General features: G+C 37.5%; 1 protein-coding gene across 5 annotated transcripts in view; it reads right to left on the bottom strand.

The window, feature by feature from the left end:
* PRDM5 (PR/SET domain 5) overlaps positions 1 to 12,937 on the bottom strand; it is a 218,462-nt gene that overhangs the window by 4,101 nt on the left and 201,424 nt on the right. For 4 of the 5 annotated variants that reach the window (XM_032292421.1, XM_032292419.1, XM_032292420.1 and 1 more), the window contains one exon: positions 12,306 to 12,410. In XM_032292421.1, coding sequence (XP_032148312.1) covers positions 12,306 to 12,410 — 105 coding nt within the window. Of the gene's footprint in view, positions 1 to 12,305; positions 12,411 to 12,937 lie in introns of those variants that run through there. The other variant, XM_032292425.1, reaches the window with a different exon arrangement.

Here is a 12,937-nt window from a genome sequence, read left to right as displayed (position 1 = left end):
CCAAAACCTAAAATGCAATAAAATAAATAAGTGGGGGAAAAAAAAAAGACCATTCACATCAGACTTCTGTCTTGGACTTCTTAACTCTCCAAACAGCTCTCTAAAATGTTATGGATAATCTGCACGTTGCTTACTCCTGGCACTTCTGAGCCCTCATTTAACATGAATTCTTGGCATCATTGGACATGCCTGACCACTTTCCTCTGTCATTCCTTCAGTTTCCATAATGACCTACTCTCCGTGTTTTCCTTCTAATTCTCTGGCCTTTTATTCCCCTTTGTTTGCTGGTACAGTATAGGCTTTTCCTCCATCCTAAGTCTGCATTTCAGTGCCCAATCCTTGGGCTTCTTCTCCATTCACTAGGTGTTTTCTCCCCTGGTGATCTTAATCATAGCCATGCCTTTTGTTACCACATATATGGAGATCACTAGTAGCAAGTAATATTTCTGATCCAGTCCCCCTTCTGATATCGACAGTGGAGTATTTGACCACTTGGATAATTCACTGGTACTACAAACTTACTATGTCTAAAACTGAACTGAGTTCTTGCCTCTCAAATCTAAGTCTCAAAAAATGGTCCCACCCTCTACCTGGTTTGACTGCAAATGTAGCAGTTAACCTTAACCCAATGTCTCACTCTTCCCATTTTATTTAATTAATCACAAAGTTCCACCGGTTCTTCTTTGCCCATTTTACTCAAAGACATGAAGACACTCAATCGTCTCCATCTCCACTGCTACCACCTGAGTCAGAGACACTAACTGCTTACTTAGACAAGTGCTTCTCTCATTAAGAAAATATTTTAGCATGCAACATGCAACTGTAGTATGTGTATTTTTAGATAAAGCATACATATGCACTACTGCATTTATATATTATATTAAAGACATAAAATTTTGAAGATAAAGACAAAATAAATATTTTAATGTGAAATTAATATTTATGGCTTTATATTTTCACTAGGCAAGATTTTAAGATGGGATACATATTTAGGACCAGAGTCATCTTTAACAAATATATAGGCAAATATATATGTATTCCAGATGTCTCCTTAATAATTTCCATTTTTGGCTTACTTCTCACCACATATGATAATGTCATTGTATTTTATCTCAAATTGCTACAGACTAGTAGTATTAACTCTGCTGCTTTCTTTTCGTTACCTTGTGCTTATATCATTAATATTATTTTCAATCTGTGGTTTCTGTACAGTCTTCTTTTAGCCACTTGTTCATTTTGTAAGCATTACTTTATTTAAAACCAGGTAATATAATCCATATCTCTGTTAATCCAAGAGACACAAATTATAATCCTAACAGCACGCTAAAAGCAAAGAAGTGCATTGGGACTGTCAGCCAACCAGCAGCACCATGGAATTGATGTTCTTCACTTTGATCACATGTGATACTGCACCTCAGAAGAGACAAGCCAACAGTGCCCAAGCCAGGGCACCAAAGTCAAATCATCTATTTCATGATAATAACTTTTAATTTTGTTCCTGTTTTTAAAATAGCCACATACAATAAATACTTAGGAATACATCTAACAAAGGTGGTGAAAGATCTCTAGAAGTAGAACTACAGACCACTGCTAAAAGAAATCACAGATGACACAAACAAATGGGAAAATATTCCATGCTCTGAGATTAGAAGAATCAGTATCATTAAAATGGCCATACTGTTCAAAGCAATCTACAGATTCAATGTTATTACTATCAAATATCAAACAAGCAGTATCATTTTTCAGAGAACTAGGAAAAACTATTCTAAAATTTACATAGAACAACAACAACAAAACAGAAGCCCAAATAGCCAAAGCAATCCTAAGCAAAAAGAACAAAGCTGAAGGCATCACATTACCCAATTTCAAACTATACTATAAGGCTACAGTAACCAAAACAGCAGGATACTAGGACAAAGTCAAACACATAGACCAATGTAACAGAATAGAGAACCCAAAAATAAAGTCATACACCTACAGCTATCTAATCTTTGACAAGGTTAACAAAAATAAGCAACAGAGAAAGGACTCCCTATTCAATAAACAGTACTGGGATAGCTGGCTAGCCATACATAGACAAATGAAACTAGATCCCTACCTTTCAACATATACAACAATTAATTTTAAGATGAATTAAAGATTTAAATGTAAGTAAGAGCTTAAACTATAAAAATCCTAGAAGAAAACCTAGGAAATGCCATTCTGGACAGAGGCCTTGAGAAATAATTTACAACTAAATTCTCTAAAATAATTTACAACTAAATTCTCTGCAATTGCTTTAATTGCAATGAAATAAAAAATCCACAAGTGAAACCGAATACAACTAAACAGCTTCTGCACAGCAAAACTAATCAATAAAATAAACAGACACTTGACAGAATGAAAGAAAAGATTCACAAACTGTGTATCCAACAGTTCTAATATCCAGAATCTTTAAGGAAATTAAACAATTGAACAAGCAAATAACAACCCCATTAAAAATGTGCAAGATACATTAACAGACACTTCTCAAAAGAAGACATATAAGTGGACACAAACATGGAAAAATGCTCATCATCACTGACCATCATAGTCAGAGGGCTATTGTGAAGAAGTCAAAAAAACAATAGATGCTGGTGAAGCTGCAGAGAAAAGGGAATGCTTATACACTGTTGGAGGGAATGTAAATTAGTTCAGCCACTGCAGAAAACAGTCCGAAGATTTCTAAAAGAACTTAAAACAGAACTACCATTCAACCTAGTAATCCCATTCATTATTGAGTATATATACAAAAGAATACAAATCATTCTACAAGAAAGACATATGCAATTACTTGTTCATTGCGGCACTATTCACAATAGCAAAGACATGGAATCACCCTAGGTGCCATGAACAGTGGACTGGATAAAGAAAATGTGCATATATATCAAGGAATACTATGTAGCTAAAAAAAAGAGTGAAATCATGTCCTTTGCAGTAACATGGATACAGCTGAAAGCCACTATCCTATGTGAATTAATGCAGGTACAGAAAACCAAATACTGCATATTCTCACTTATAAGTGGAAACTAAACATTGACATAAAGGTGGTAACAATAGAGACTGGGGACTAGTAGAGCAGGGAAGGAAGGCAGGGGACAAGGGATGAAAAACTACTGGCTACTATGCTCAGTACCTGGCTGATGGGATCATTTGTACCCCAAACCTTAGCATCATGCAATATATCCATGTAACAAACCTGCATATGTACTCTCTGAATCTAAAATAAAAGTTGAAAAAGAAAACAAAATAAATGGGAATCAAAGTGGTAATGTTTTCTTCCCATATTCCAATGGATGTCATGTATGCCTGCTGGGATGTACACATCCTCACTCTGAAAACTAAAGCCTAGGTAATTGCAATAGCCAGCTTCAATCATCCTCAGATAGAGGTGGTACAATTTCCCCTTTCTGCAGGAAATGTTTGGAATTGTGGGGGGGCATCTCGCTGTCTCAACAAATAGGAAATATTACTTGCATTTTGCATAGGAGCAGGCATGCAAGTAATGCCCTGAAATGTGCAGGACACACTCACATAGGCCAAAATAATGCACTGCTAAATACTGTCTGAATCTCTCTGCATTCATTCTCATCTTCTCCAGTCCATGCTCCACGTAACAGTTGAAATGACTTTTTGAAAACATAAATATCACAATGCTATCTAAAATTATTCCATGGTTTTTCACTGCTTGTAGGGTAATCACTGAGCTTTAGCCAAGCTAAACAGCTCTCCTGCAGGTTCTTGAAGATACCACTGGGCTTCCTGCCTCAGAACTTTCTCACTTCTCTTTACCTAGCTTACTCTTACCCACCCTTAGGAAGCCCACGTGAAACACCTGCTGCCAGGTGATGGTGTCTTTTAAATGCTCTCATTGCAGGCTTTACTTTTCTTTCACAACACTTTCCTCAAGTGTCATTCATGATTGGTCATTCATTTTTTTTATGTCTGTCTCCTTGTTAAACTAAGGAACACGAGGGCAAGAGTAGCCACTCCAGAAATATTTCTTGAATTAAAGAAATAATGGGGGATAGATTCACTGATTGATTGATTAAAACTCTATGGACAATATAAGTTCCCCCAAAGACTGTAGAATAATCCTGGAGAAACTGAAGAAAGTATCTATGGAGAGTATTTTAAAGTGAAAGAAATGCTAAATTGTTTCTATAAGTATATATTAGAATTCATAATCATAAAGAATATTTAATATTTATTCCTCATGTTATATTTCTCTCGCTCCTTCTCCAAACCCAACGTCAACATAAACAATGGATACCAAATTCTTCAATGGCTTCTTACTGAAATTAGATTCACAATACATTTCTTAATGTGGCTCCAAAGCCTCCAATTCTCTTTTTGACTTCACCCTGCACCCCTCTCTTTCTCTCACTGTGCTCCAGCTCCACTAGCCTTCTCTTTCCCCGATGCCCATTCCCAGCCTCCAGTCATACTGTTCCTCTCCTGAAATGCATTTTTTCCCACGGCTAATTCTTCGAATCTTTTAGTTTACTTAGACTCACTTTCACAGAGAATTCTTCCGTAACTACTCATTCATAGCCTCATGGCTTTTATTTCCTTCTCTTTCCCAGTCTTTATCATGAATTATAATTAGATGTTTATTTATGTATTTGGTTTTTTGTTTTTGTTTTTTTTTTTCTTTTTTTTTTCTTTTTTTTTTTTTTTTATTTTGAGATGGAGTTTCACTCTTGTTACCCAGTCTGGAGTGCAATGGCGCGATCTCGGCTCACCGCAACCTCCACCTCCTGGGTTCAGGCAATTCTCCTGCCTCAGCCTCCTGAGTAGCTGGGATTACAGGCACGCGCCACCATGCCCAGGTGATTTTTTGCATTTTTAGTAAAGATGGGGTTTCACCATGTTGACCAGGATGGTCTCAATCTCTTGACCTCATGATCCACCTGCCTCGGCCTCCCAAAGTGCTGTTTTTCTTTTGAGACATGGTGTCTTCTGTCACTCAGTCTGGAGTGCAGTGGTCTGATCATAGCTCACTGCAACCTTGACCTCCTAGGCTCAAGCAATCCTCCCACCTCAGCCTTCTGAGTAGCTGAGATTACAAGAGTGTGCTGCCACGCCCAGCTAATTTTTCTTTTTTAATTTTTTTGTAAACATGGAGTCTTGCTATGTTGCCCAGATTGGTCTTGAATTCCTGGGTTTAACCGACCTCCTGCCTTGGCCTCCCGAAGTGCTGGGATTACAGGCATGAGCCACTATGGCTGGTCTCATGTATTTGTTTAATGTTATACTCCACAAGAATGTGAGTTCTATGAGGGCACAGAACATGGCATCTTGTCTACTATTTCATCCCAGTGTCCATCACCAGGCCTAGGGTTTACTATCCTACAGCTTCACCATGTGCCAGGAGCCACTCTCAGCAATTTCTAAATATTAACTTGCTTAATCCTTACAACCATCTTTTTAAGTAGATACAAGTACTACTATTAAACCCATTTTACAGAAGAAAACGAAAACATAAAAGATTAATGAGGTTTTCCAGGCTTAAAGAACTAGGTAGTGTTTCTAGAATTTAAACCCAGACAGTCTGGGTTCAGAGTCTATCCTCCCTCCCAAAGGCCAACTATTGCTAAAATATCTTATTTCAAACAGAGATATGTGAGTTCACCCTACTTTTTCCATTTGCTTGGCTAATACCACTAAAAAAAAATAATAAAAATCACTGTGAAAATAGAGAAAGGTTCTCAGTTCAGCTTGCCACTGTGGTGGGAGGGATACAAGCAAGTCCATTTACACAGTCACTAGGGGAAAATGAGAGCAAGGGCAAGCTGGAAAAAATAGAAAGGAAGTTGAGCAAGATCCTGAAATCACTGATAATGGCTCTGAATTAAGGAAGTCCTAGAAGCTCCACATTGGAGATGAAATGGAACAATCCAGCAGCTTGCTGAATGAGAGCCAGAGTACAGGATTAAATATCAGGAGAGAGTATCTGATGTCACAGTTGTAAAACTGACTACCCAGACGTTAAAAGCTGTTTTCTGAACTTGAATGCAGTCAGTAAAAGACTCCAAATGATGCTCTGTATAAATCAGATAAATGCAAGAACATTCATTTTAAAAATGGGGGAGAGCAAAAAAGAGTTCAAATAGTACAACAGGGATGCTTCCTTTTCTTTCCACCTGTGATTCTTATCCAAACCTTCAGCCTTTTCCAACTTAGGAGTATTAGGAAAATATTTATTCTTACTCTAGGCTAGAGGTAAACTGATTTTGTTTTTAAGTAAAGTGAAATAAGATATTTAACAGAAAGCACCTCGGTAAATTCTATACAAATATCTTCAATTAACAAATACTTATCACATACAATGTGCCTACCACTTCTGCTGGGAACAACGTGACAAAGAACACACCGTCTTTCCCTTGTGGAGTCTAAGTGGAAACATTTGTAAAGTCACGAGCTTAGTGCAAAGAGAGGCACAGAAGAGACTGCAGTCCATGGCTTGGAGAGAAGAGGGCAGGCTTTAAGGAAAAAATGGCAAAAGGCCTGGATCTGGAAGGATGAATGGTGGTTTATCATGTCTAAAAGGGGGGAATGATATGACAGGGAGAGGGAAGAAGATAGACAGGGGTAATTTGAGTGTGAAGAACATGGCTCAGGGACTGCATGGTGGCTCACACCTGTAATCCCAGCACTTTGGGAGACTGAGGTAGGCAGATCACGTGGTCAGGAGTTCATGACCAGCCTGGCCAACATCGTGAAACGCTGTCTTTACTAAAAATACAAAAAATTAGCTGGGCGTGGTGGAGGGCACCTGTAATCCCAACTACTCAGGAGGCTGAGGTAGGAGAATCGCCTGAACCTGGGAGACAGAGGTTGCAGTAAGTGGACATCACGCCGCTGCACTCTAGCCTGGGTGACAGTGCAAGACTCCATCTTAAAAAAACAAATAAACAAAAAAACAAAACACGGCTCAGTTGGGGAGCTAAAATGAGTTCACAAAATCTGAAGATTAGATGTCATTAGAGAAATAAATTGAAAATAAATTAGTTGTAAGCTGGAAATAAATCCTGGACATCATGGTAGTCATAACAAGAAAGTGGAAGTATATTTTGTAAGTGGTGGGAATTTATCAAATGATTCTAAATAGAGATTGAAACTAAAATATAATTCAGTTAGCAAGCAGGAGAGTATGAAACTGGATCCAGGGAAGCCAGTACTGTTGTTCCACTCCAGGCCAGAAATGATTTGAACATGAACAAAAGCAGTAGTTACTAATTCATTTATTGATTCATTCTAAATATTGAATGCTTCTTATATGCAACCATTCTAGGCTTGAGGATGCAGCAATAAATAATAAAGACAAAATCTTGTTTTCATGGAGGTTATAATAAATAAACAAACAAATTTTTGGTGGATATAAGTGCCATGAAGACAAATAGTATAAAATAAGAGCTAAGGAAGGAACGGAGATAAGAGAGAAGGTAATTTGAGCAGAGATGTGAAAGAAGCACACGAGCAAGCCATGAGGACACCTGAAGAGAAAGGTGTTCTAGGCAGAGGCAACAGCAAATGCAAAGGTCAAGATATAGATGCTGGGTCAGCCCAATGTTTCCAAAGAACAGTAAGGAGGGCCTGTGACCAGAATCAGGTAGAGGGTGCTGATGAAGTCAAAGAGAGCAGAGTGGGAGGGTGAGGGCTGCAGGTTATGTGGGGTCTGTTAGATCATGATAAAACTGTTTTCCACTCTAAATGAGATGCACAGTCATTGGAAGGTTTGAGCAAATGCATTTTACAAATATATAATCTGACTTGGGTTCTACAAAGATTCCTCTGCATGGCAAGCTTAGGAGAGACTGTTGGAGCAAAGACAGAAGGAGAGAGAGAGCAGCTAAGAAGGTATAGCAACATTCCAGGAGACTGAGATGAAGCTGTGGAGATATGAGAAGTGTTCAGACCCTGAACTTATTTTAATGTAGAACCAATTGAATTTGCTACTGGATTGGATGTAGGGTATGAGAAAATTAGAGAAATGAAGGTGACAATTAGAATTTAGAGATGGTGATATGTTTGAAAAACAGATAGAAGCAAAGGCAGGAATTACTGAGTGTGAGTGAAAGCTGCATGGTAAGCTGCTTAGAAAGACCTGGGTTTGGACCCTAGGATCTTTTTTTCTTTTTTGATACAGAGCCTTACTCTCTCACCCAAGCTGAAGTTCAGTGGCACAATCTTGGCTGACTACAACCTTGAACTCTAGAATCTTGACTTGCTGTGAACTGTAGGCATGGCACTCAACCTCAGTGAACCTTGACTGCTTCATATACATGCAGATAACAGCTATATATTTCCAAGTTTTAGTAGAGATCAGAGAGAATATATGCAAACTGTGGATCTCTGTGTCTTTCCCATAGTAGGACCTTAACGAGGATAATGGCTATCATTCTTGGCTTAGGGAAAAAGAGGTGTCCAACATGAGGCTCATACATGTGGTTTGGGTTATTTGGGGATGGTACAGTCCTCAGAAACATGAGAAATTAAAAGGATCATGTTGAGAGATTAAGAAAGCTGAGAGATCATGATTTCAGTTTGTAGTACAAGAGAGATGTCCTATAGGCAGTTGAAAATATCTGCCTAGGGTTCAAAAGAGAGACCTGGGCAGGAGCAAGAATGATTTCAGTCATCACTATAGGTATGCTAGGCCATTTGCACAGCCTGCAATGACTGTACCTAATAGGTTAAAGTAGACTGATGTGTCATTTGTGCAAAATTGTAAAAAACTGATTATCTCTATATATCAATGTATCAGTCTATCTATTTATCTATCTATCTATATTTGTCTATTTCATCATAGTTACTTAATTTGCCAACAAACTGAGTAACTATAATGAAATGGACAAATTTCTAGAAACACACAGCAATTACCAAAACTGACTCATGAAAAAAGTTGAAAAAATTAGAAGACCAATTAAGAGGCTAAATCAAATGAAAAGCATCCCAACAAGGAAAAGACCGGGATCAGGTGGCTTCACTGATAAATTCTACCAAACATTTAAAGAATAATAAACACCCATTATTCTCTAAGTCTTTCAAAAAGACAGAAGAGGAGGAATCATTCCCCAACTCATTCTGTAAGTGTAGCATTATGTTAATACCAAAGTCAAACAAAGATGCTATGAAAAAAGAAAACCACAAACCAAAATCTCTTATAAATCCAGATGCAAAAATCCTGAAACAAACAAACAAGCAAAATACTAACTAAATCTCCGAGCATCTTAAAAGGATTCTAAACCATGACCAACGCTTAATCAAAGTAATACATCATACAAACACAACAAAGGGGAAAAGAACCATAATCATCTCAACTGACGCTGCAAAGGAATCTGAAAAACTCCAACATCCTCTCTTGATTAAAAAAAAAAAAAAGGGCATTTATGAAAAACCTACCATATTCAATACTGAAAAATGCAGAGAATGGACCCTTTCCTTATCCCATACATAAAAATTAAATCAAAATCGATCAAAGACCTAAATATAAGAGCTAAAACTATAAGACTCTCAAAACAAAAACATAAACAAACAACAAAACCAAAACAAAACAAAACCAAGGTTATGAACAAAATCTTCATAACCTTGGATTTGGCAATGGATACTTAGATATAACACCAAAAGCATGATCAAATAGAGAAGAAAAAAATGCATAAAGGGAATTTCATCGACATTAAAAGGCCTAGGCATCCCAAGATATTATCAAAAAAGTGAAAAGGAAACCCACAGAATGGGAAAAGATTTGCGTATCATATATCTGATAACAGCCTAACATCCAAAATTTAAAACCTCTTATAACTCAACAACAAAAAGACAACACCATTTTAAAATGGGCAAAGGACTTGAAAAAACATTTCTTCGGAGGAGATATAGAAATGATCAGGAAGCATATGGAAAGATGCTCAACATCATTAGTCCTTTGGGGAATGTAAATCAAAACCATGGTCAGATACTTCACACCCACCAAGATGAATAATTAAATACAAAATAAGTGTGGCAAGAATGGGGAGAAATTGGAATCCTCGTGCATTGCTGGTGGAAATATAAAATGGTGTCACTCCTGTGGGAAACAGTATGTCAGTTCCCCAAAAAGTTAAACAGAATCACATATGCCTCTGCAATTCCATCCTAGGTATATATCCCAAATAATTTTTAAAAAGTACTCAAATACTTACATGCTCATGTTCACCACAGCACTGTTCACAGTAGTTATAAGGCAGAAAGAAGTGTCCGTCAACAGATAAATGGATACACAAATTGTGATATAAAAATATAATGGAATATCATCCAGCCATAAAAAAGAATGACCTACTGATACATGAGACAGGGTGGATAAACCTTAAGAACATTTTGCTCAATAAAAGAAGCCAGTCATGAAAGGTCACATACTGTATATTTCACTTATATGAAATATCTAGAATAGGTAAGTCTATAGAAGTGAAAGCAGATTGGTAGCTGCTAAGGGATGAGGGGAATGAGAAGTAAATGTTTATTGGGTATGGAGTTTTATTTTGTGGCAATGAAAATATTTTTGAGTTAGAGAGGTGTTGCTTTTAAAACACAGTCAGTATACTAACTGTCACCAAACTGTTCATATTAAAATGGTTAATTTTATATCATGTAAATTTCACCTTAATTTTAAAAAATGCATCACCTTGGTAGGGTGACAGGGTAGAGAACACACATACTAGAGACTGGATATAATATGAAACAGTGGAGGTCTGAGCTATGTGTTACAAGTAGAAATGAAAACTAAGAGGAATAAATGAATGTGAGAGGTCTTTAAGAGGGAGACAGATTGAAGTGGGATGGGAAAGGGTGACTTCTGTCCACAGTGGTTAGGAGGACAAGATTTTGGAGCAAAGACAGACAGTTCTCTACTGAGCAGGCTGCATTTCAGGAATGTTTAGGAGGCACTCAGAAATATGGATCTCTACTCAACAGATCAGTATGGGCTGCCAATGAAGACTTTGGAGTTTTAAACACCTTATAGAAATAAATGGGACAGAAGCAGATAGAAAAAAGTCATATTGTAACATTACAGCTTTAAAAAATGTAACATGATGGTTCAATTTACCTAAGGAAATATTCAACAAAAGCATTCAGCATAGACAAAAAGATGGGTTAAATGTGATGGTAGAAAGATGTCCATACGCAGTTAGTATTTAATTTCAGGGCCATATCAGTTATCTGTGTGGCAGTGCAATTAAACCATCTAAATAGGTTTTGCCTTTATGAAAATGCTTCCAATAAAAGCAGCAATTAATTAAACTAACTGAAATCACTGAACTACGGCTGTAGCTCTATTCAGTATAGCCCTTTATATGCGTGTGTTTCTTTCTCTACAACTGTTTCTTTTCTTTAAAAAGTGCAGTTAATAAAGGTATTTTTATGAGTATGCCTGCTGGGAATACATGGTTGCATTAACCTTACCACTGAAGTTTCATGAAAGGACAAGGAAAACATCTTGTGTTTGTGAGCTTCCCTTCATACGGATTGCTTACCCTATGCTTTATCCACTGGGACATGCTGATGGAACTAAGTTCTGGAATTTCCCTCAATGTTTAAACAGGATTCTGCTCTGTGCCATATCACAAAGTACAGCTTTAATGTTTTTTCTTACATTGATTCCCTAACATCTGTGTCCATTCTCTATCAACTGCCAGTCCTGCACAAAAGCACAGTGGCACTGTTGGTTGAGAAACTGGCTTTATTTCCTCTAAATTGATCAATGTTCAGATTAATTTTACTGACAACAATAGTATTTATTCCTTTCAGAAATAATGCATGATATGTCAAATATTTCCATTTCAATTCAAATGTCATAAGCAGAAAATCTAGACACTAAGTAATAGCACTATTTAAGACAAAGGAGTTTATAGCATTTTGAAATTTTGTACATGTTTAGCTTTAACTAACTAAATAATATGTATGACCAGCCGAATCTCTGGTTTAATTATCATTACCCAGTAAATAGCTGCCTCAAATTGTCATGCATTTTCACCTTAGAAGAACAACTCAATGGTATTAAAGCAGGATACAAGCATGTCTAAAAGAAAATCAGAATTTATTTGCTGCCAGCAAACCAAGATGAATAAAATGATTACAATGTGGTTACATGTATTGTGAAAGAAAAAGCTATAAATAGCACGAGACATTAACAGGCAAAGGCACATACCAGCACTACAACACACATACACACACACACACATACACACCCCTACTTCCTATTATTGAAAGACACTATGGGAGAAAAAAAAAAAAGAATCCAAACTCACATCACACTGAAAAGGCTTTTCTCCAGTGTGCGTCCTCTTGTGCTCATCCAGGCCTCGCTTCTGGCTGAAGGCCTTGCTGCACTCTGAGCACTTGTACGGCTTCTCCTGTAGTCAATGAAAAGATACCACCAAAAATGCCAGTGAATGAATGAATGCAGAGCCTTCTGTATTCAGATGTGTGTTATAGGGTCTACAGGACACGGCAGCAAATTCACAGGTATGCTGATATGATTTGGCTGTGTGCCACCCAAATTTCACCTTGAATTGTAGTTCTCATAATCCCCATATGTCATGGGAGGGACCCAGTGGGAGGTAACTGAGTCATGGGGGTGGCTACTCTCATGCTGTTCTTATGATAGTGAGTTCTCACAAGATCTGATGGTTTTATAAGGGGCTTTCCCCACTCTGCTCTGCACTTCCCTCTCCTGCTGCCATGTGAAGTTAGTTTCCCCTTCCATCATGACTGTAAGTTTCCTGAGGCCTCCCCAGCCATGCAGAACTGTGAGTGTCAATTAAACCTCTTTCCTCTACAAATTCCTCAGCCTCATGTATTTATTCATAGTGGTGTGATAACAGACTAATACAGGTGCTATGAGATATTTTACATTTTCAGGGGAAATAGGAATAATCCA

The sequence above is a fragment of the Sapajus apella genome, unplaced genomic scaffold (assembly GCF_009761245.1).
Source record: "Sapajus apella isolate SASKATOON/1434 unplaced genomic scaffold, GSC_monkey_1.0 scaffold27, whole genome shotgun sequence".
NCBI lineage: Eukaryota > Metazoa > Chordata > Mammalia > Primates > Cebidae > Sapajus > Sapajus apella.
The sequence above is the reverse complement of the archived record's forward strand: the minus strand, read 5'-3'. Positions and strand labels throughout refer to the sequence as shown.